The sequence below is a fragment of the Eptesicus fuscus genome, chromosome 20, assembly GCF_027574615.1.
Source record: "Eptesicus fuscus isolate TK198812 chromosome 20, DD_ASM_mEF_20220401, whole genome shotgun sequence".
In the NCBI taxonomy this organism is placed as follows: domain Eukaryota; kingdom Metazoa; phylum Chordata; class Mammalia; order Chiroptera; family Vespertilionidae; genus Eptesicus; species Eptesicus fuscus.
Window position 1 is genome coordinate 19,096,288 of NC_072492.1, and position 19,615 is coordinate 19,115,902.

At 45.6% G+C, this 19,615-nt stretch overlaps 1 protein-coding gene across 2 annotated transcripts in view; it reads right to left on the reverse strand.

The window, feature by feature from the left end:
• The window catches only part of SUPT6H (SPT6 homolog, histone chaperone and transcription elongation factor), a 33,421-nt gene extending 13,910 nt beyond the window's left edge, over positions 1-19,511 (reverse strand). Inside the window, exons 1-22 of one of the 2 annotated variants that reach the window (XM_054708969.1) lie at positions 19,255-19,511; positions 14,118-14,190; positions 11,381-11,522; positions 10,471-10,623; positions 10,294-10,370; positions 9,743-9,935; positions 9,430-9,514; positions 8,357-8,630; positions 7,864-7,965; positions 7,483-7,599; positions 7,061-7,150; positions 6,724-6,866; positions 5,136-5,284; positions 4,887-4,985; positions 4,274-4,403; positions 4,040-4,190; positions 3,721-3,875; positions 3,135-3,330; positions 2,408-2,547; positions 2,168-2,285; positions 386-462; positions 2-137 (exon numbers count right to left, since the gene is read on the reverse strand). In XM_054708969.1, coding sequence (XP_054564944.1) covers positions 2-137; positions 386-462; positions 2,168-2,285; positions 2,408-2,547; positions 3,135-3,330; positions 3,721-3,875; positions 4,040-4,190; positions 4,274-4,403; positions 4,887-4,985; positions 5,136-5,284; positions 6,724-6,866; positions 7,061-7,150; positions 7,483-7,599; positions 7,864-7,965; positions 8,357-8,630; positions 9,430-9,514; positions 9,743-9,935; positions 10,294-10,370; positions 10,471-10,623; positions 11,381-11,489 — 2,694 coding nt within the window. In that variant the 5' untranslated portion in view covers positions 11,490-11,522; positions 14,118-14,190; positions 19,255-19,511. The remainder of the gene's footprint in view (position 1; positions 138-385; positions 463-2,167; positions 2,286-2,407; positions 2,548-3,134; positions 3,331-3,720; positions 3,876-4,039; positions 4,191-4,273; positions 4,404-4,886; positions 4,986-5,135; positions 5,285-6,723; positions 6,867-7,060; positions 7,151-7,482; positions 7,600-7,863; positions 7,966-8,356; positions 8,631-9,429; positions 9,515-9,742; positions 9,936-10,293; positions 10,371-10,470; positions 10,624-11,380; positions 11,523-14,117; positions 14,191-19,254) is intronic. The other variant, XM_028154895.2, reaches the window with a different exon arrangement.
• Between the last annotated feature and the right edge of the window lie 104 nt (positions 19,512-19,615).

Consider the following 19,615-nt stretch of genomic DNA (forward strand, 5'->3'; position numbering starts at 1 on the left):
CCTCTGATTTCTTGCTGTTCATATAGAGAATGGCCAACTCGTTGTCAACCAGCTCCACCCCAATAGAGGAAAGCTGTTGGCCCTGGTCCAGCTCATGCACAATGCGCTTCACATCCTCAATCAACATCTGGGCATCCCTGGAGAGATAAGAGGTGTTGATCAGGGCTATTTCTGTACAATTTCTCATGGATGCATAGTCTCATGGCTGGGATATGGGGAAGGGGTGGGGGAGAGAGCTCTGGAGACAAAGTAGTACAATATTCCCAGGGATATCCCCTTTTGGTGGGGGTATTATCAAGGATCTACACAGGCACATGCCAGATTCAACAATAAAAGATGAGTGGCATTAAATCAGTCCTAGCCCGGTCATCTGGTGCCCTCCTACCTATTTTCTCCTGCAACTGTCACCACATGAGGCTTTTTGTTCAGAAGAAATTTCTTCAGGGTTTCAATGTCTTGAGCCTGGATTGAAAGAAAATTGGAGTTGAATGGCTCTGAAGATGGGGAGATTTTAGGAACTTCTCTCTCCATAAGTAGCTCAGCACCTTACAAGACCAGAGAATAATGATATATCACACGTGTCTAAATGGGACACAAAACAAGGGGATTATAGGATCTCTGGTTGGAATCCTATATAATAAAAGTCTAATATGCAAATTGTCCCCTCAACTGGGAGTTTGATAGGGAGTTCGAACGCTCGCTATGATGTGCGCTGACCACCAGGGGGCGGCACAGAACATGGCAGGTATGGAATGGGCCCCAATGAGAACGGAACCTCAGCGGGATGGTGGAGCAGATGAGCGGGCAGCACCAGGCCAAGGCAGGTGCAAGTGGGGCGACCAGCTGTGGTGGCCGGGGGCAGGGCTGCCACCCAGCTCCCAGGCGCTCAGGGAGCCAGGCGGGGGCCTGATGACTCAGGCAGAGCAGGACGTGCGGGGGCCTGGGGGCCCAGGTGCTGCCCAGGGCCCAGAGGTCAGCTGGGACCTTCCCTTCCACACCAGATGCTTGCACTTCGATCACCGGCCAGGGCTAGGGACCTCACCCGTGCATGAATTTTGTGCACTGGGCCTCTAGTATTATATGTCTGTTAATAGTTTCTAAGGTTATTATACTATGGCTTATACTTGGGTCGTGGTTAACTGAAAATAGTTTACTTTGCCTTAACATAAACCACTACCTGGCAGTCAGAGGACTATTCTCACCTCCACTGCAAGAGTTTTAAAAAATATATATTTTATTGATTTTTTACAGAGAGGAAGGGAGAGGGAAAGTTAGAAACATCGGTGAGAGAGAAACATCGATCAGCTGCCTCCTGCACACCTCCTGCTGGGGATATGCCCGCAACCAAGGTACATGCCCTTGACCGGAATCGAACATGGGACCTCTCAGTCCACAGGCCGACGCTCTATCCACTGAGCCAAACTGGTTGGGGCCACTGCAAGAGTTTTATTTCTTTTTTTAGTTGTTTGTTAAAAATTAATTTTTAGGCCCTGGGCACTTTGGCTCAGTAGATAGAGTGTCAGCCTGCGAACTGAAAAGTCCCAAGTTCGATTCTGGTCAAGGGCACATGCCTGGGTTGCGGGATAGATCCTCAGTGGGGGACTTGCAGGAGGCAGCCAATCCATGATTCTCTCTCATCATGGATGTTTCTATCTCTCTCTCCCTCTTCCTTCCTCTCTGAAATCAATAAAAAAACATATATTTTTTAAAATTAAATTTTTAGAATGGGCACTCTAAACAAAATTGAAAGATCCCATTAGGTTAAAAAAAATCAGAAGCACACACGAGATGAATTCAAATTCTTTTCCTTAGAAAAACAGACCCTGAAAGACTGAAGCAGGGAAAAGGTTGGCCTAATGCCTCAGTGGCTTTCAGCTCCTGGAACAGGCTGACCCAGATGCTGTAAGAACAGAGGCAGTAAGGGCAGCTCCCAAGCACACAAGGCTTAGCAACTGGCCTCAAGCCAGAAGTAAATTATACACCAGAACTTGAGTGCCATCTACTGCCTATGGAAGTGAGACTTATCCTAGGACTTGAGGGGTAAGCGACCAGGTCAGAGATAATCAGGGTCTTGCATGAGATGTTGCTTAGACCATAAACCCTTATCCCCACTGAATTATAAGATGTGCCCAAGATATAAACTTGGTAACCTGCTCCAGCCACTTGCCTTTCTTTCCCGTTCTTCCTCTCTCCATGCAGTCCGCCGTTTGGTAAAATGGGGCAGCCGGAGAAAGTCCGTCACTTCTCCTTCACCATTGACCAAGGCACAGAACACAGGGTGATCTCTGCCAGCCAGACAGAAAAAAGAACAGAGTGATAATCAGCAATATGAGGATATGAATAAAAGAAGAATAAGATTAGGAACACAGGTAAGGGTGATGGCAGATGTGCAGGAATAGGCAGTTACCTGGCAGAGGAGAAAGCAATGCCTAGGACTCGGATGCCCTTTCCTTGGTTCTCTTCCATAAAGTCATCGTCTTCCTCTACCTGTTGATCTGGCCGGTAGGGTGCCACCCTCAACCAGTTGTAGAGCTTTCGACTACAAGCCTGGGGAGGAGACACACCAGACACTATAGCCATCAGGAACTCACCAAGTGTGCTAAGGAAACAGATGCAGGCACACATGTGCAAAGGTTGTATTCGTTTGTGCATGTTCCTAGCACTTGCTTTTGGAAACTGGAGAGTATACAGAGGACAGCAATATAAACAAAGAATGTTTGGATGGGGGGGTGGGGGGGTGGGAAGAGAGAGGCTCCTCAAGCAGGGACATCTTGCAGTGATGCAAAGCCTCTCAGCTTATGTATGCTCTGCCTGCCACCATTGTTTCTCCATTAGCTACTATTAAGACTATTAAGGGGTTTCTTTTTCTTTTTCTTTTTGCGGTGGGAGGAAGGGAGAGAGAGAAACATCGATGTGAAAGAGACACATTGATTAACTGCCTCCCATATGCACCCCAATTGGGGACTGCTCTTGCAACCCAGGCATGTGCTCTGACAGGGAATTGAAGCCACAACCTTCCAGTGCACAGGACGAAGCTCCAACTGAGCCACACTGGCCTGGGCAAGAGGTTTTTTCACTCTCAGCTCTAGTTGGGGGAAATCATAGAACTAAAGATCATGAGTTTCAGTTCTCACCTTGATGACATATTCTTTGGCTTCGACCAGCAGCTTGTTCTTGAGTTCTTTGGCCATCTGCACGTAGAGGAACTGCTGCAAAGCTCGCTCGATGGCCATGGTGCGCTGCCGGTTCCACTCCTGTACTTGGTGGCTGAACTCATCTCGGTAGTAGAACTGTTTGATCTCTTCAAAATATGTCTGGTCATTGCCATAGCTGAGAAGAAACAACACTGTAGTGTTAGGGATGGAGAAAATGTGATGCCCAAATGTGCACAAATACTGCAAGCAAGCCAGGGACAATGGCTTGCTCAATTCTGAAATTGTGCTTCACATTTTCCTTTTAATTTTTATCCCTATTGGTTTTAGAAAGAGAGAGGAAGGAAGAAACATCAATTTGTTGTTCTACTTATTTACGCATTCATCGATTGCTTCTTGTATGTGCCCTGGATATAGAAGAACCAGCAACCTTGGTGTATTGAGATGACACTCTAATCAATTGAGCTACCCAGCCAGGGCTATGGTTCACGTTTCTGAGGGACCCCTTCCTCCCAAAGACTCGTCACCAAGCCCTCCCCAAGAGCCCCTACCCCAGAGCTTTGCTTACCCTTCCACCCCCTTCATATCTATGCTGATGTCAATGGTGAGCAGCCCTTCATCTTCAGCCAGGCATATCTTGAGGAACTGGTCATCTCTCAGTTCCTTAACAGGCTTGTTCTTTAGGTACTTGAAGGAGTAAGCGTAGTGGGCCTCATCCACATCCTGTATACATCAAGAGGGAATCATCAGCCTGCAGATAGGCTGGCTTGATCCTGGGAGAAAAGATTGCCTCTCTGTTCTCAGGCAGACAACTGAGCTACAAGAAATTCAGTTCAAGCAGAGAGCTGGGCCACACGTTGGATTAAAGCCCTTTACCCAGAGCTCACCTTTCTACCTTTCTTGGTGGGGGTTATATTTAGTTTGGCTCTCTCCTGAAATGTTTGCCTCAGCACCTGCCGGACGAGGGGTTCTCGGGCAATCTGCAGGGCTACCATGTAGCGGGCACCTTCCAGCACAGCTTCTGGTGTAGGGAACTGGCTGTGGGGAAAATGGAAGAGCTCAGGATGCGGTATCTTTGGCCTCAGGCCCCTCCTCCTGACAGCCACCTGTTGCAAGCCTACCTGCAAACATAATCCTTGGCCAGCTCCAAGGGCTCTGCAGGAAACTGCTCTGTCTCGTGTCGCTGGTAGCTGTCCCGGAGGTTTTCCCCAAACTGCTCAGGAGTAAGCCCAAACTTTTTGGCTAGGCCATCTAAAGTAAACAGGAGAGTCAGAGGTAAGGCAATAGCTGGGGTCTTGACTCCTAAGCGTCTAGAGTAGCAATTCTCAGAACTAGACTTTAATGGGGTCATGAGTGAGCAGGACCAGGATGTCTTACAAAGAGCAACGAAAAAACTGACTTTAAACATATGATGGGTTGTTATGAGGCAGAAGAAATAGAAATTTTCTATGTAACTCCTGGGTTTAGAACTAAAGCGGAGACTACTAATAAGAGAACTTTCCAAAAATAGAATGGATTGGCTGTCTCCCTTTAACCGTGTTGAATTTCCCATTCCTTCAGGAATTTAGGGAGAGACTGGACCATTACTGTGGGGTGAGCATGGCACATGGGAGCAAGTATTCAGAATTGGATTGGTGATTCACTCAGATGTTTCTTAAGTCCTCTTTATACCCACCAGTGACTATCAGGGAACTTCCCTTGCTCAAGGCCCAGATCATAAGAGCTAGCTTTTACCTAGGCCAGCACTCTGGCAGATGGTATACATGTCTCGCCGGGAAGCCTGCTTGAGCTCTGGTCCCCTCTGCTCCTCATCTTCGGCCTCCTCACCTTCACCTGGGAGGGAAAACGGAGTTAGTGCTCAAGTTTCCAATCACTCCCAAGGATCTGACACACATAGAGAAGCCCCAAAGGGCACTCAGCCAAGGACATCCTTGGAGATGCCATGGCCATCAAGTTTCCTGGGTTTTCTTTCCCAGCACTCACCTTCCTCATCTCCCTCCTCCCTTACACGCTTCAGCTTCTTGCGGTTGGCCTTGGCGGCATTCTGCATCTTGGGGATGTCACGACCATAATAAAGCAGGAAATGGCTGTAGACATCTTTCAGCTCATCCATCGACTGTACATCCTTGAGTCTGGAGGGAAGGGACAGAAGACCTCGATTGTTACCGAGGAAGAGTATACTCCAGTTCTGCTACAAGAGGTCCAATACCCATGAGGCAAGATCCCAACTAGAATGGGTGCCTGTATTCTACAATTATTATAGACACCAAATGGCTCCAGACCATGATTTAATTATAACCAATGTATCTGGGTTTTTTGGGGTTTTTTTAAAGGTTTTTTTTTTTTTTAAATATATTTTATTGATTTTTCACAGAGGGAAAGGGAGAGGGATAGAGAGCTAGAAACATCGATGAGAGAGACACATCGACCAGCTGCCTCCTGCACACCCCCCACCGGGGATGTGCCCGCAACCAATGTACATGCCCCTGACCGGAATCGAACCTGGGACCCCTCAGCCCGCAGACCGACGCTCTATCCACTGAGCCAAACTGGTTTCGGCTGGTTTTTTTAAAATTTTTCTTTCTCTTATTGATTTCAGAGAGGAAGGGAGAGGGGGAGGGAGAAATATCAATGATGAGATTCACTGATCATCTGCCTCCTGCACGCCCCACATCGGGGATTGAGCTGGCAATTTGGGCATGTGTCCTGAGTGGGAATAGAACCCCAACCTCCTGTTTCATAGGTCAACGCTCAACCACTGAGCCACACCAGCCAGGCCAATGTATGTGTTTTAAAAAAATCCTCATTCAAGAATTTTTTTGACTTTATAAAAAGAGAAAGGGAGAAAGAGAGAGAAACATCAATTGGCTGCCCCCATTTTGCGCTCTGACGGGGGATGGAACCCTTAACCCAGGTATGTGTTCTGGCAGGGAATTAAACCAGCAACTTTTAGGTACACAGGACTATGCTCTAACCAACTAAGCCACCTGGCCAGGGCATAACCAATGTATCTTAAAGGAAGAATATGTCAAACAAATGGTGGTTGGTGGCTCCTGGAAGTGAAAAAAAGAGAGAGGAAGACAAGGCAGCACGTCTCTAGCAAAGTTCAGAGTCCTTAAGACAGTCCTTGTCTCTCCTCCCCAGTTTCACGATGCTGGCCACTAAAATAATCTAGTCCCCTCTCACACCCCTTCTGATTCCAGGCTCACAAGCTACTTTCTGGTTATAATTTGGTTTCCCATGTAACTTTATATACATGTACTGATAATTTTGCAACGTTACTCTTTCCCCAGGGGGCCTGCCTTTGATCTAAGGCCGTGGTCGGCAAACTGCGGCTTGCGAGTCACATGCGGCTCTTTGGCCCCTTGAGTGTGGCTCTTCCACAAAATACCACGGCCTGGGCGAGTCTATTTTGAAGACGTGGCGTTAGAAGACGTTTAAGTTTAAAAAATTTGGCTCTCAAAAGAAATTTCAATCGTTGTACTGTTGATATTTGGCTCTGTTGACTAATGAGTTTGCCGACCACTGATCTAAGGGTTCCCTGTTGTGCAATAAACCCTGCATACGTTACCTCTCCATGTCGGTGGTGTCCAGAGCCCGGATGCCATCAGCTAGAGGTTTGTCAGGATCAGCAGAGATTTGCTCGTACTGATAAGCCTGCATCTTCTCAAACAGCCGTGTTAGGTTCTCTTTGCGGATTCTCAGCTGGGTCCACTAGGATAGGATAGGGCAGCAGTAAGGGCTGGTGTTCAGCCTTGGAGTCCCAAGGCTGTTCTGTTCCTTACCAGGAGACCCTGGGAAACTTGACAGGCCTGGTGGGGGTTTGGGCTGCTGAGAGAGGTTGGGCCCCGGTGGTAGCAGTGCCCAATCCAGCCCTCAGCCCCTTGGGGGGCATGGATCAATATTACCTTTTCATCCCACTGCCACACCCTCCACAGGTCATTGATGTGCAACTCAGGCTCCACGTACTCCTTCCGGTAGAAAGCAATAAAAGGCACCTAGGGTGGCAAGGAGACTATAGTCAATCAGAGGAGAAAGATCGGTTCAGATCCCCCTGCCAATGGGGTAGACAGCCCCAGGATATTCATCAGTTTGGAAGTGTGGCCTCCCTCACAAGCCCATCCAGGATGCATGCTCTCCAGCCACAGGGGAAGAAAATACTGCAGAGAGGGTAGCATTGTTCTCTTGATCACTAGGGTCTCCTTTAGTCCTCACACTTTTTGAGTCTAGGGACCACTGCTGAGGATAGGAAAAGGGGGTTATCTTTACCCTCATCCTCTAGATGAATTTCTAACCACTGGAAATGGGCCACTAGAACTTGAGGTGCTACCTCAAAATGCTGATTTCGCATGAAGCCCAGGGCCTCTTTAATCTTCTGAATTGTACTGGGCCCTTTTCGACTAAAGCTGCTGGCTGGCTGCCCTCTGTCCAGGTAATCACAGCTTTCCTACAGTTGGAAGAAAAAAGAAACAGCAACAATACTATTACCTGTTTTGTCTCATCACACCTGAAACTGCTTCATGTCACAGGATGATCCTGTCAGATGAAATCTAGAAAAATCTCTCATACAACCACGTGTGGAGACACACACACACACACACACACACACACACACACACACAGTTCTGAACTAGGTATGTAGATATTTGGGGCAGAGGAGCAGCTCAATTTCTGGTTCATGTCAAACATAAGGATGTTTTTTGGGGGATACCTGCAGAGAAATAGTTGGTGTGGCAAAAGCATTCCTGTAGATCCAGTCAGCCTCTTCTTCCAGTTCATCATCTTCAGCCACTTTGACTGGGATAGAGCGGAGCTGCAAGGAATAAGACAACAGAGTGAGACTGACTTTTCCTTATATCCCACATAGGAAAAACTTACACCACTCTGGTCAAAAGTGTGCTCCGCAGGCACACATTTCCAATACCTGGAAGAGTGTCACCCTGGCAAGAAGTAGGCAGGCACTTCATATTTTGCTAAAGACAGAGTGCCATTTCAAGAACCACAAGTACCACTAGAGTCTATCTTCCCTCCTACAAGAGCTGGGCTCCCTATACCTCTTAGTCAGATGAAGTTCAAAGCTGACTTCTTAGATACCATTTGCTATCAGGTTGTTGTTAGGTTGTTTCTCTGCTACAACTCTTGCAGCAAAGATGCTCAGGGAAGGTGATGAAAGATCAGCAGGACAGAGGCTCGTTGTTTCTTACCTGGAACCTCTCGGGCAGGTCGGTGGCTCGGATTTCGTTGTCCTGATCTGTGAGGTGACTGCTTTCCAGCTCGCTGGGCTCATACATCTCAAAGATGCTCCTGCGGCTCACACGTTTCTTGGTGGTCTTCTTGGGACGCACTCGGATCTCACCCTCGGCTTCATCATCCTCATACTCATACTCTTCCTCCAGTTCTTCATCATACTCATTATATTTCTCAAATTCGTCATAGTCAAAGTCCACACCAAAAATCTCTTGGGCTTCTTGCAGGGCCCTGTGGGTGACAGCAAAAGGCCATTGGCCCAGGTTCTGGTGAGAGGAGAGAAATGCAGCACCTGCACTGATCCTTTACTTGCTCCAAGGCAACTAAGAAGGTTAAGAGAAAGGCAAATAAAGAAGCATATTCAGCCTGGACTGTGTGGCTCAGTGGTCGAGCTTCGACCTAGGAATCAGGAGGTAATGGTTTCATTCCTGGTCAGGGCACATACCCGGGTTGTGGGCTTAATTCCCAGTAGGTGGCATGCAGGAGGCAGCCGATCCATGATGTTTCTCTCTCGTTGATGTTCCTATCTCTATCCCTCTCCCTTCCTCTCTTTCTCTGTCTCTAAAATCAATAAAAAAGCATATTCACTGTGGAATAAAGGCTTAGCTGGGGGATATTTCTAGGGTTATGATTTACTAAGGATAAAAAGCCCATCTTTGACAAATGCTAGTGACAGGGATCAAACAGCAACAGGGTAAATGGGTTCATATCCAGTTCAGTGGATCTGTTAATCCTCACCCAAAAATACTTTTTCCATTGTTTGCTTTGTTTGTTTTGTTTTAGAGAGAGTGGAAGGGAGGGAGAGAAACAGAGAGAAACATTGATTGGTTGCCTCCCAAAAGAGCCCAGACTGGGACAAGGTATTGAGTCCGCAACTGAGGTACAGGCCCTTGACTAGAATGGAACCCGCAACTCTTCAGTCTGTAGGCCGATGCCCTATCCACTGAGCCAAACTGGCTAGGGCTGACCTCTTTCTTGACTGGGTTCACTCAGATGCCATTATCACCACCTTGTAACAGACCCTACTCACGCATCTGTGTATCCAGGAAGCTTTTTTCTCCACTTAGGTTTCTTCAGAGGCTGTCCATCATCATCCACAATGAAGTCATCAATGTCTGGGCAGGAAAGGGAGGGGTTAGTGCTCAGAGGCAGAAGAGGAGCCAGGACTAGGTGTCTTTAGTTTCTACTATGAGTGGCCAGCAAGAAGAGTAGGGAGGCTCCTAAAAAGGAACTTTTTTGTGTCTAATGCTGGGGGCCTGTATCTGGTTTCCCATCCTGTTCCTAGGGGCTAGGAAATCCCAACACTCACCCTAACATTGGCTTCCCTGCCTGATGCCACATACCTGACTCTTCATCATCTTCCTCTTCCTCCTCTGCAGGAGCCATGGGGGCCTCTACGGCCTCCTGCCCTTCTTCCCCTTCGCCATCCTGGAAGATTTCCTCTGCAATGGCCTCTTTTTCATGTTCTTCCTTGCCATATTCCTCCTCGTCGTCATCCTCATCATCTGACATTTTTTTGACACGGCGGTATTTTTGCTAAGGGTGGGAAAGCCTGCGTCATCAAGGTCTGAGGGACCTGCATAAGGATGCCTGCTCTCCAGTCTCACTCGCATTTCCCCACCAGCTATGCTGACCAAGGGAGATGGGAGAGAATACAGTAAGTGGTATTTTCAGCCCTAAAGCCTACCCTTGAAATGCTGACAAGCCTTTTTCTGACAGACACCCAAATCTCGAATATAAATCTAGGCCCCAGCACAGCATAACAATAGTGAGCAACTTTCTCTTCTCTGATGTTCCTCAAACTATTCTGAATGTGTCTCCTTCCCCAGGAGTCATTGGATTTAAAGGGCTTTTTCCTTCACCCCCAGGGGGAGAAACAAAGAATGACACTTACTCCTCTTTTGACTTTGACACCCAAATTCTCCTCAATGAGATCAAAATCGTCATCTTCCAGGCGGTCATCAAAAGATGCTGGAGAAAACAAAGTGTTACCATGGTGACAGTGGGGCCCCCTTCTTCACTGCAGCTTCCACCCCAGCCTCACTTCACTTGAGGAGAGACTGCTACTCACTGCGTTTTCTCTTTTTGTGACCAACATCATCTTCTGAATCACCAGAGTCGCTACCCTCATCCTCCTCCCCTTCATCTTCATCGTCATTGATAAAGCCTTTCAGGTTGCCTTGCTCATCCTGATCATCTGGGTTCTCCTCCTCCTCCTCTTCATCTGGAAAACATGCACGTTTGAGGTACGGAGCTTGGGAAACACGCTGGGGGTGGGGCAGGGCCACCTGTTGAACTGTGATTCCCCATTTGCTCTGAAACTAACAACCTGGGTGCCATACTAACTCTTCTGCCTCATCTAAAGATGCAAAAATATGACCACTGACTTAGAACAGAAGCACCTGGAAAGGACTCTCTCCTCTATATTCATCACCTGTCTTTAGGCAAGATGATCTTCCTAATTACTTTGGTTCTTTACTAGAGGTTTTACGGCCACCAATAACCTTTGCTTTCCTCTTAGTTTATAAGAGCTATATTCCTTCTTTCATCCATAATTCTCTTGATGAAACTTATATTTCCCTTTCCGCCTTTAAAGCCATCTCATGGTTCTACTCTGATGATAACCCTAGTGACTGGATTTGTAGAGAGAAATAGGAAACTGAGTGCATAAATACCAACATTATTTGAAGTCTAAAAGAGGGTAACATTACATTACATATGTATTTACTTACTGTCTGTTCTCTTCCCATAATGTAAACTCTATGATAGGTAGGTCTTTATTTTGTATTCTTACTTCTAGGAACAAGGCCTGGCATATAGCAGATACTCAGTAAATATTTTCTATGAATGACTGAAAATTCTCAAGCTGGTACTTCATGTGTGATAACTTCTGTGCTTAGCCTGAACCTCTCATCAGCAAGAATCCAACTATCCAAAGCTTAGCAATAGTGGGAAGAAGCTTGAGGCTGGGGACTCCTCACCGTCATCCTCTTCTTCCACAAATTTCTTGGTGACTCGGGGCACCACCTCGCCTTCATCGTTGTACTCTTCTTCGGACTCCTCAGCCTCACTTTCTACAAAATCAGACATTGCTGCAGCTTCTCACAGTCTGCCTGAAGAAGACTAGAGAAGAAAGGGAGATGGTGATGAAAGAATGAGACATGTAATTTCACAGAGGGCCCTTTCCACAAACAGGCTTTTAGCCACATGCCACTGCTTTGCCAACTCAATCAATTGTACCTGGGGAAGAAAGAGTAAGAATCAGATGACTCCATCTCCTCTATTTTCTTTCTTTTTCTAAAAAAATATATTTTTAGCTGAAACCGGTTTGGCTCAGTGGATAGAGCGTCGGCGTGTGGACTGAAAGGTCCCAGGTTCAATTCTGGTCAAGGGCATGTACCTTTGGTTGCAGGCACATCCCCAGTGGCGGGGGGGGGGGGGGGGGGGTGTTAGGGTTAGGGAGGCAGCTGATTGATGTTTCTCTCTCATAGATGTTTCTGACTCTCTATCTCTCTCCCTTCCTCTCTGTAAAAAAATCAATAAATTATATTAAAAAAAGAAAAAATATATATTATTTATTTCAGAGAAGAAGGGAGAGGGAGAGAGTGATAGAAACATCAATGATGAGAGAGAATCATTAATCGGCAATCTCTTGCATGGCCTCTATTGGGGATCGAGCCTGAAACCCAGGCACGTACCCTTGACTGGAATCGAACCAGGGACTTTTCAATCCACAGGCCGACATACTATCCACTGAGCAAAACCAGCCAGGGCCATCTCTATTTTCCATTCCTCCCATGGTTGCTCCTCTCATGTGCACCTTTAAAACAGTGATTATACTAGACTTCTGTCTACACATATCATTTTGGTTCCCCAAATAGTTTTATCTCACCATCTGGGGGCAGGAATGAGCAGACGAGGAAAGAAATTAGTGTAGAAACAATCATATAGGTAGGGATATGATAGTACTGAGATTATGTGACTGGCTCATCAAGAAGTCTGAAAAAGCCTGGCCAGCGCAGCTCAGTGGTTGAGCATCGATCTATGAACCAGGAGGTCACAGTTCGATTCCTAGTCAGGGCACATGCCTGGGGTGCAGGTTCAATCTCCAGTGTGGGTGCACAGGAGGCAGCCTATCAATGATTCTCTCTCATCATTGAAGTTTTTTTTTCTCTCTCTCTCCCTCTCCTTTCCTCTCAGAAATCAATAAAAATATATTTTTTTAAAAAGAAAAGTTTGAAAAATAGTGCCATCTTAATGACAGGCACATTTGTTTGTTTGTTTATTTATTTATATTTTAATTGATTTCAGAGAAGAAGGAAGAGGGGAGAGAGAGAGAGAGAGAGAGAGAGAGAGAGAGAGGGAGAGAGAAACATCAACCATGAGAATCATTGATTGGCTTCCTCCTGCACACCCCCCACTGGAGATCGAGCCCGCAATCAGGGAATGTGCCCTTGACCTGGAATTGAACCCGGGACCCTTTAGTCCGCAGGTCAATGCTCTATCCACTGAGCTAAACCAGCTAGGGTGACAGGCACTTTTAGATACATTATATCTGGCTATTGGCAGAGGCAAAAGAAAAATACTTTTCAACAATTTAAACATTTCACGAACTTGCGCCCACTTGTTGGTCACTGGTTGGGAGCATTTGGGGAAGAGGATTTTTTTAGAAACATTAGAATCATAATTCTATTTTTATCATTTACCTTCTCCTCCCAGTAAAACAACAACAACATTTTGAAGAGACTTATAGGGCTTACCAAATAAAGGTGACAGTTAAATGCAAAGATTGCTAAGCTTAAGGGTAGAGACAAAATCCTGGTCTAGGTATATAAACCTATGCAAATGACTGAATATATGTGAATATCAATTTCTCCATCTGGAAAATGTCAACAGCAGGGTAGTTGAGGATGTTACATGAGATAAGGGAAAGAACCTAGTTTACTGTTTCAATAAATGTTAAGTAAGTCTGAATTTGAATCACTGGCGAATTTTCCTTAGCATTCTGTAATTTTGTAACAACCACTCCCAACTTTGTCTCCTACTTCCCTGATTTCAGACTCATCTGAAGCCTGAAAATGGGAGCGGAGAATGCCAGAACCACAACATGGAGCTTCCTGGGCATTGTGTAGGGCTTTAAAAAACAGCACATATCACAGAAATCATAACATCAAGATTCCATTCTGGAATCCTGAAGCTGGCTGCTGTAAATGTCTATTTTCCCCACTTAGACTGTAAGCTAAGTCAGAGACCATCTCCAATTGAAGGGCTATTCAAAATCATGAAAACATAAATGGCAACAGGAGAGGCATCAGAAGATACTTTGTAATTCTGTGTCAGATTAAGTTGTATCCTTCTTTGTGCTCTGCACAAACCATGAACTGCTAAATATCCATTAAATAGTACTTCCTTTATCATACTGTTGCCATCTTCCCAGTGAAAGTTGGCAGTGGGAAGGGAGAGAAGACAATAGGAGGGTGGCTAAGGTCTACCTGAAGTGATTTAAGCTCTAGCAGGAGCTTTACGTTCTGTGGCTCTAGTTCTCCAGAAAATTACCCTTACTGATATCAACTGATACCATAACCAATTAACTAAGCAGTAGGAAACAAAACTAAAGGTACTGAATTCTGGTGGGAAGGGAGGGACAGTGATACAGTCTTAGGTTCATTTTAGGCTGGTTTAAGATGCCATTCTTTTCAAACTTTATTGAATGCCTACCATGTACATACGGTCTGCTAGGAGCTGGGGCTTTGAAGAGAAACAAGATCGTTTGTTCTCAAGAAGTTTACTTCTAGTAGGAGAGAGAGAGGAAAGCAAATAAGGACCACAAAATAATTTTATGTATTATGACATTTGAATAGAGTAGGCACAGGAAGAGAATTGCAAAACAAACAAACAAACAAACAAATAAACCCATAACACCCACACAAAACCCAACCAAAACTAATAAAGACCTTACTGGAGTACTTTAAGCAATTAAAAAAAAAGAAGCTCCAAGAAATAATGTTTACCACACACCTACCAAGTTCCAGACACTTAACAAATACCTATTAACCTCTAAACTGTCCTATTAGTTACAGCACACTTCTCTCTTCATTCAACAGAGGAAACAGACTGAGATAGATGAAGTCACTTGTTCAAGGCAACACAACTAACAACTGTAAGCTGAGATCTGAGTTAAGATCTGTCTGACTGCAAAGTCCCAGTTGTTTCTACTGTACCAGTAGTTCTCAGTGTAGTCCAGAGACCAGCCCCTCCTTTCTCTCATGAGTGAACAGTGTTTTCCAGAGGTTAAATGAAATATCACAACAGACTGAATGCAGAAACAGATATGAGAAATTCAGCTATATTCTATTAAAGCAGACATTAAGACAGAATGTCTTTGAAGTCTTAAGTTATTTTGAGGCATATAAAGAGGTCCCAATATCAAAAAGTTTGAGAGCCACTATACTAGACTATTGTATAGGCCCTGCGAGGTCTAGGAAACCTTGGGTTTAGGATCAATGATCTTTTCCCTCTTAAATCTGTCTTCTTAAGGCCATACAACTTGACTTAAGGTCATACAGAGGGAGAGAGGACTACTGCCAAAAGTATCTAAAACTTCTGCCACTTAAATCTGGTGCTCTAACTTTAATTTTGACACTGCTTCCCCTCAGCCCTGAACTGAGCCCTTTAAAATAAAATAAGATTTGGGTACAGCAGCCCCTACCATAGTATGCTTTAATTAGGCTATCAAATTCAATCTTGAAAAGCACCAACATCTTCACATTAAATGCTAGCTACTGCAGACCAGATGCCCTACAGCCTACTCAACAGAGAGAAAGATAGCCTACCTGATGCAAACAACAGCTTTCTTCTGTCCCGGGGGTGGGGGTAGGGGGTGGGGGAGGTGTGGGGGGGTGGGTAGCTGGTACTGTGCACTGCATGCAGCTTTCCTCTCATTCCCTACGTTAGCAATCAAGTACACATTGTGCTATAGCTGGGGAATGCCTCCAATCTAGCTCACTGCCAAGACTTCCAGTTAAAAGATGTGTGCCAGACACAACCCTGACTTGCTGCAACTTGCAGGAACTAGATGTGCAGAGGGTGCTGCAGCAGCACTGCAGGCTGAAATGGCAACTATTCCAGAATAAAACGCTACATGTCAGTATATGACTATTGTTACTATAAGATACCTTAGATGAGCCTGATATAGTTTGTATTTAATTCTTATGCCCTTGAATTTTCCCCATATTCAGACTGTAAGTTAAATTTGCTACTGAAACAGGTCTACAAGGGGAGTGGGGTGGTGAAGGGAGGTTTCTTCAGACAGAAGCACAGCTGCAGTATAAGATGGGGCTCAAAGGGAGAGGCTGGCGGTTACCATGACATTCTCTGGAAGAGGAATGGAGCTGGGATCAGATTGCCACAGGGGAGGCCCTCAGCAGTCCCTCCCTTTGAACAAGATGATGTAGGAGGCAATTAAAAGGAGACCAGAGAAAAAGAGATGCCTGTTAATTCCCTCCAGTGGCAGCTTCAATTAGCATTTATCTTTTTATTTTTAGGGTCAAACTCTGTGCTGGGATTTGGATATATAAAAAGGAGTAAAATATGCTTTTTACTCTGGAGGTCACAACCTATCTCAAAACATTTATAAATAAAGTTATGACAAAACATAATACATGTTATATGATAGTTACATACCAAGATTATGAGAGTAATATGAAGAGGGAGGTCAGGAAATGCCTCAGAAAAGGTGAAGCCTGAGTTGAGAGGAGTTAATATAGCCTGGAAAAAGGCAACACGAGCAAAGGCTTAGGTTTGAAAGGGCCTAGTGGTCTGGGAATAGCCCTAGAAGTCTGGTGTGGAGTTGAAACTATAAGACTTTCTGTATTTTTGTTTATTGATTCTAGAGAGAGAGGAAGGGGGAGGGGGAGAGGGAGAGGGAGAAAGGAAGGGTGGAGGGGAGAGAGGGAAGAAATACTGATATGAGAGAAACATTGATTGGTTGTCCTTTAAGAGGGTGCCTGAATTTTTAGCTGTTACTCTCTGGCAGACAGCACCCCACTGCTTTTCACAGCTTTTATGTGGGTACCCTCCTTAGTTTTGGTGCTCTCTGCTGGGGGGCCTAGCTTGGAGATTAGATCCCAGAGTTCTCAGTGGCAACCCCCCACAGCTGAGATCTCTCTCCAGGACTTCACTGGCTATCAGTGGGCGCTGGGCCAGCCCTTTCGCACCTCGCCCCCTCCTACCAGTCTCTATGTGGTCTCCACTTCCGGTCCTCTGGTATCAGGGTTCTCTCCTGAGAGTTTTCCGTTGATTATTCAGGAAGTTTTTCTGTTATTCAGTTGTAATTCCAGTTTTCTCCTGGGAGCATGTCTATGCAGCATCCACTTACTCTGACTAAAACTTTATAGAGTAGGAATATTAGTTTCCAATTCTATGGGCCAGTATTTGTGTCCAAAGAGCAATTATAACCCTATTGAAATGTGGAAATTAAGTTGCAACGCGTGGTTTTCCTCTGGGCAGGATGCAAAGGTGATTTCCCGGGTCTTTGTCCAGGTGGATTCAAGAATGGGTAGGATGTGATATGCAAAGTCAGGGGAAGAGGCTCCTGGTAGAAAAGAGAGGGAAGAACTTGGCATATGGTAAGCAATGTCCTAAGGCCAGTGTGACCAGAGAATGGCGAAGGCCGCAAAATGTGAGAGGGAGGGGCTTCCTCAAGTGGGGCTATGAAGGCGTGGAAAGTCACTAGAACATTTTAAACAGGGAAATGATATGATCTGACTTGACCCTGCAAAATGGAAAACAGATCGTAAGGGGATCTGAGTGGAAACAAGGAAAACTGAGGATATTCTTGTGGTAGTCCAGGCAAAAGATGATGGTGGCTGGGAACAGGGTGTTAGCAGTGAAGATAAAGAATAGAAGGCAAACATGAAACCTATTTTGGAGATAGAAGTGACAGGATTTACTAAAAGACTTGGGGATGGGGTAGTAAGGGAGAAGGATCCACGATGATTCTCAAGAGTTCTGGCTTTGGTAACCATGTGGATGACCATACTACTTTAGTGATATAGGGAATATAGGGAAGACCAGGTTTGGAATGACAGGAAAACCAAAATCTTCTTTTGTCATGTTAGGTTTGGGATATTTACTGTGACCTTGATAAAAGCAATTTCAACGGAGTGGTCACAAGAGAAACCAGATTGGAATAGGGTGAAAACTGAATAAAAGCCGAGAAAGTTGACACAGGAAGAAATATGGTTATAAAGGGAAATAAAAAAGTAGGATAGTAGTCGGAGGTGGATAAGAGGAATACCAGAAAGAACATAATTTGTATGTTGATGAGAACAGGTTTTTATAGAGACGTAGGATTTGGTACCTGATTTTATTGGGAATAACAGAGAGGAAAAATCTAAGGACCATTCACCCAGGATTCTGACTATGATGCCATTACTGAGACCAAGAACATGGGAGCAAGAGCAAATTTATTTACCTCCACAGACCATATGCTTCCACAACATTGGGTAGGCTTCTTTACTTGTCAATGTCTACTGAGGAAGAACTATAAAATGTTACTGAGCCTCACTAGTCTGTACCAGTTCCTGATGTGATTAATCTCTTGATGAGGTTTAAACTTAGGGAGGAATAATTCTATGCTATTAGAATCTAGCAGCCAGGTGAACCAACTGAATAAGAATGGGCTTGTATCGGCTGAAGAGACACAAGTTATGGAAAAGGGTTCTAAATTCAGAGCTGATGGGGAAGCAATCCTACTTTTGTAATCAATATAATGAAGACTTAAAAAACTGGTAACTTTCAGATAAACAGTGGAACTAACCCCCCCCCCCCCAAGAAATTAATCAAATCCAAATTTGTTTATACTCTCCATGTCTATTAATAGCAGTGGTGTAACTTACTACTCCCTTATTATTTCTGATATTACAGTGAATTTCCATGGACATATTTTCAGAGACCTTAGGCCTCCCCTTAAAGAAAATTAAGTATCAGTTCTTGCAACAACCAAAGGAAATGAACTACTTCAGCTAATTCAAGGAAGTGCCTGGAGAGAAAGGCAGAAACTGCAAGAAAATAAAGTTTTTTTTTTAATTAAAAAAAAATGCATTTTTATTGATTTCAGAGAGGAAGGGAGAGAGAGGGAGGGAGAGAGAGAGAGAGAGAGAGAGAGAGAGAGAGAGAGAGAGAGAAATATCAATGATGAGAGAGAATCATCGATCGGCTGACTCCTGCATGCCCCACTCTGGGGGTCAACCACAACCCGGGCATGTGCCCTTGACCGGAATGCCAACGCTCTATCCACTGAGCCAAACCAGCTAGGGCACGAAAATAAAGTTTTAACTTAATAGCCCATTCTGATGTTTGTGGTAGGCGTTTGTGGATGTAGGTAGCCATTTACAACAAATTCTAACTCTACTATTCAGCACTACGGAAAGAGATGGAATTTGGCATTACTCTCTAGGCCTAATGGTCCACAGTTATCACATCCTCAGAACAAACAATTCAACCAACTGATCCTGACTCAGAAGCCCCAGATCCACTCCATTTCCAATCCTTGCGCGTGGCCCAGTTTTCAGAAGCTTCGACACAAGCACGGGATCCGAGGAAGCCTGTTGATCCCACAAGCAGCCCAATTCACGGGTTCTGGGTGGCACAGGGGTGGAAAAGCCTTGAGACTCTGAGCAACTACCCCGCTTTCCTCCTCCTCCTCCCTCATGGAGCTGGGAGGGCCGGGGGGCCCCGTTCTTCCTGCATACGACTCCCCAATACCTCTTTCCTTACGGGACCAGGCCCTAAGAGCCTGGTTCCCCACCTGCCCCATTCGAGGAGCACGCTTTCCAGTCGGAACTTCACCTACCTGAAGTCCGCCGCTTCTCCGTCGCGCCAAGCCCCCCACCGAGGAAAATGGAGTCGTCAAACCGAGACTGGGAAAAGATAGTGGGGACCCACCGCCCGGACCCTCGGCCGCCACCGCCGCCGCTGCTGCGTCAACGTGCTACGTCACTTCCTGCTCCCTGTCACTGGGAGTGGGCGGGCCATTTCTTGCTCTTTTTCTCCCACCCGGCTCCTCGGGGTTTGTCCCGGTTCAGAAAGGCAGCTTTCAGCACTGAACGGGCCGACTGGAAGCAACCAGGCCTAGCCGGTTCCTCGGGCCGCTCTGGCCAAAGGAACCATAAAGACCAAACCAGGACTTCTTCATTTCCTCCTCTCTATGGTTC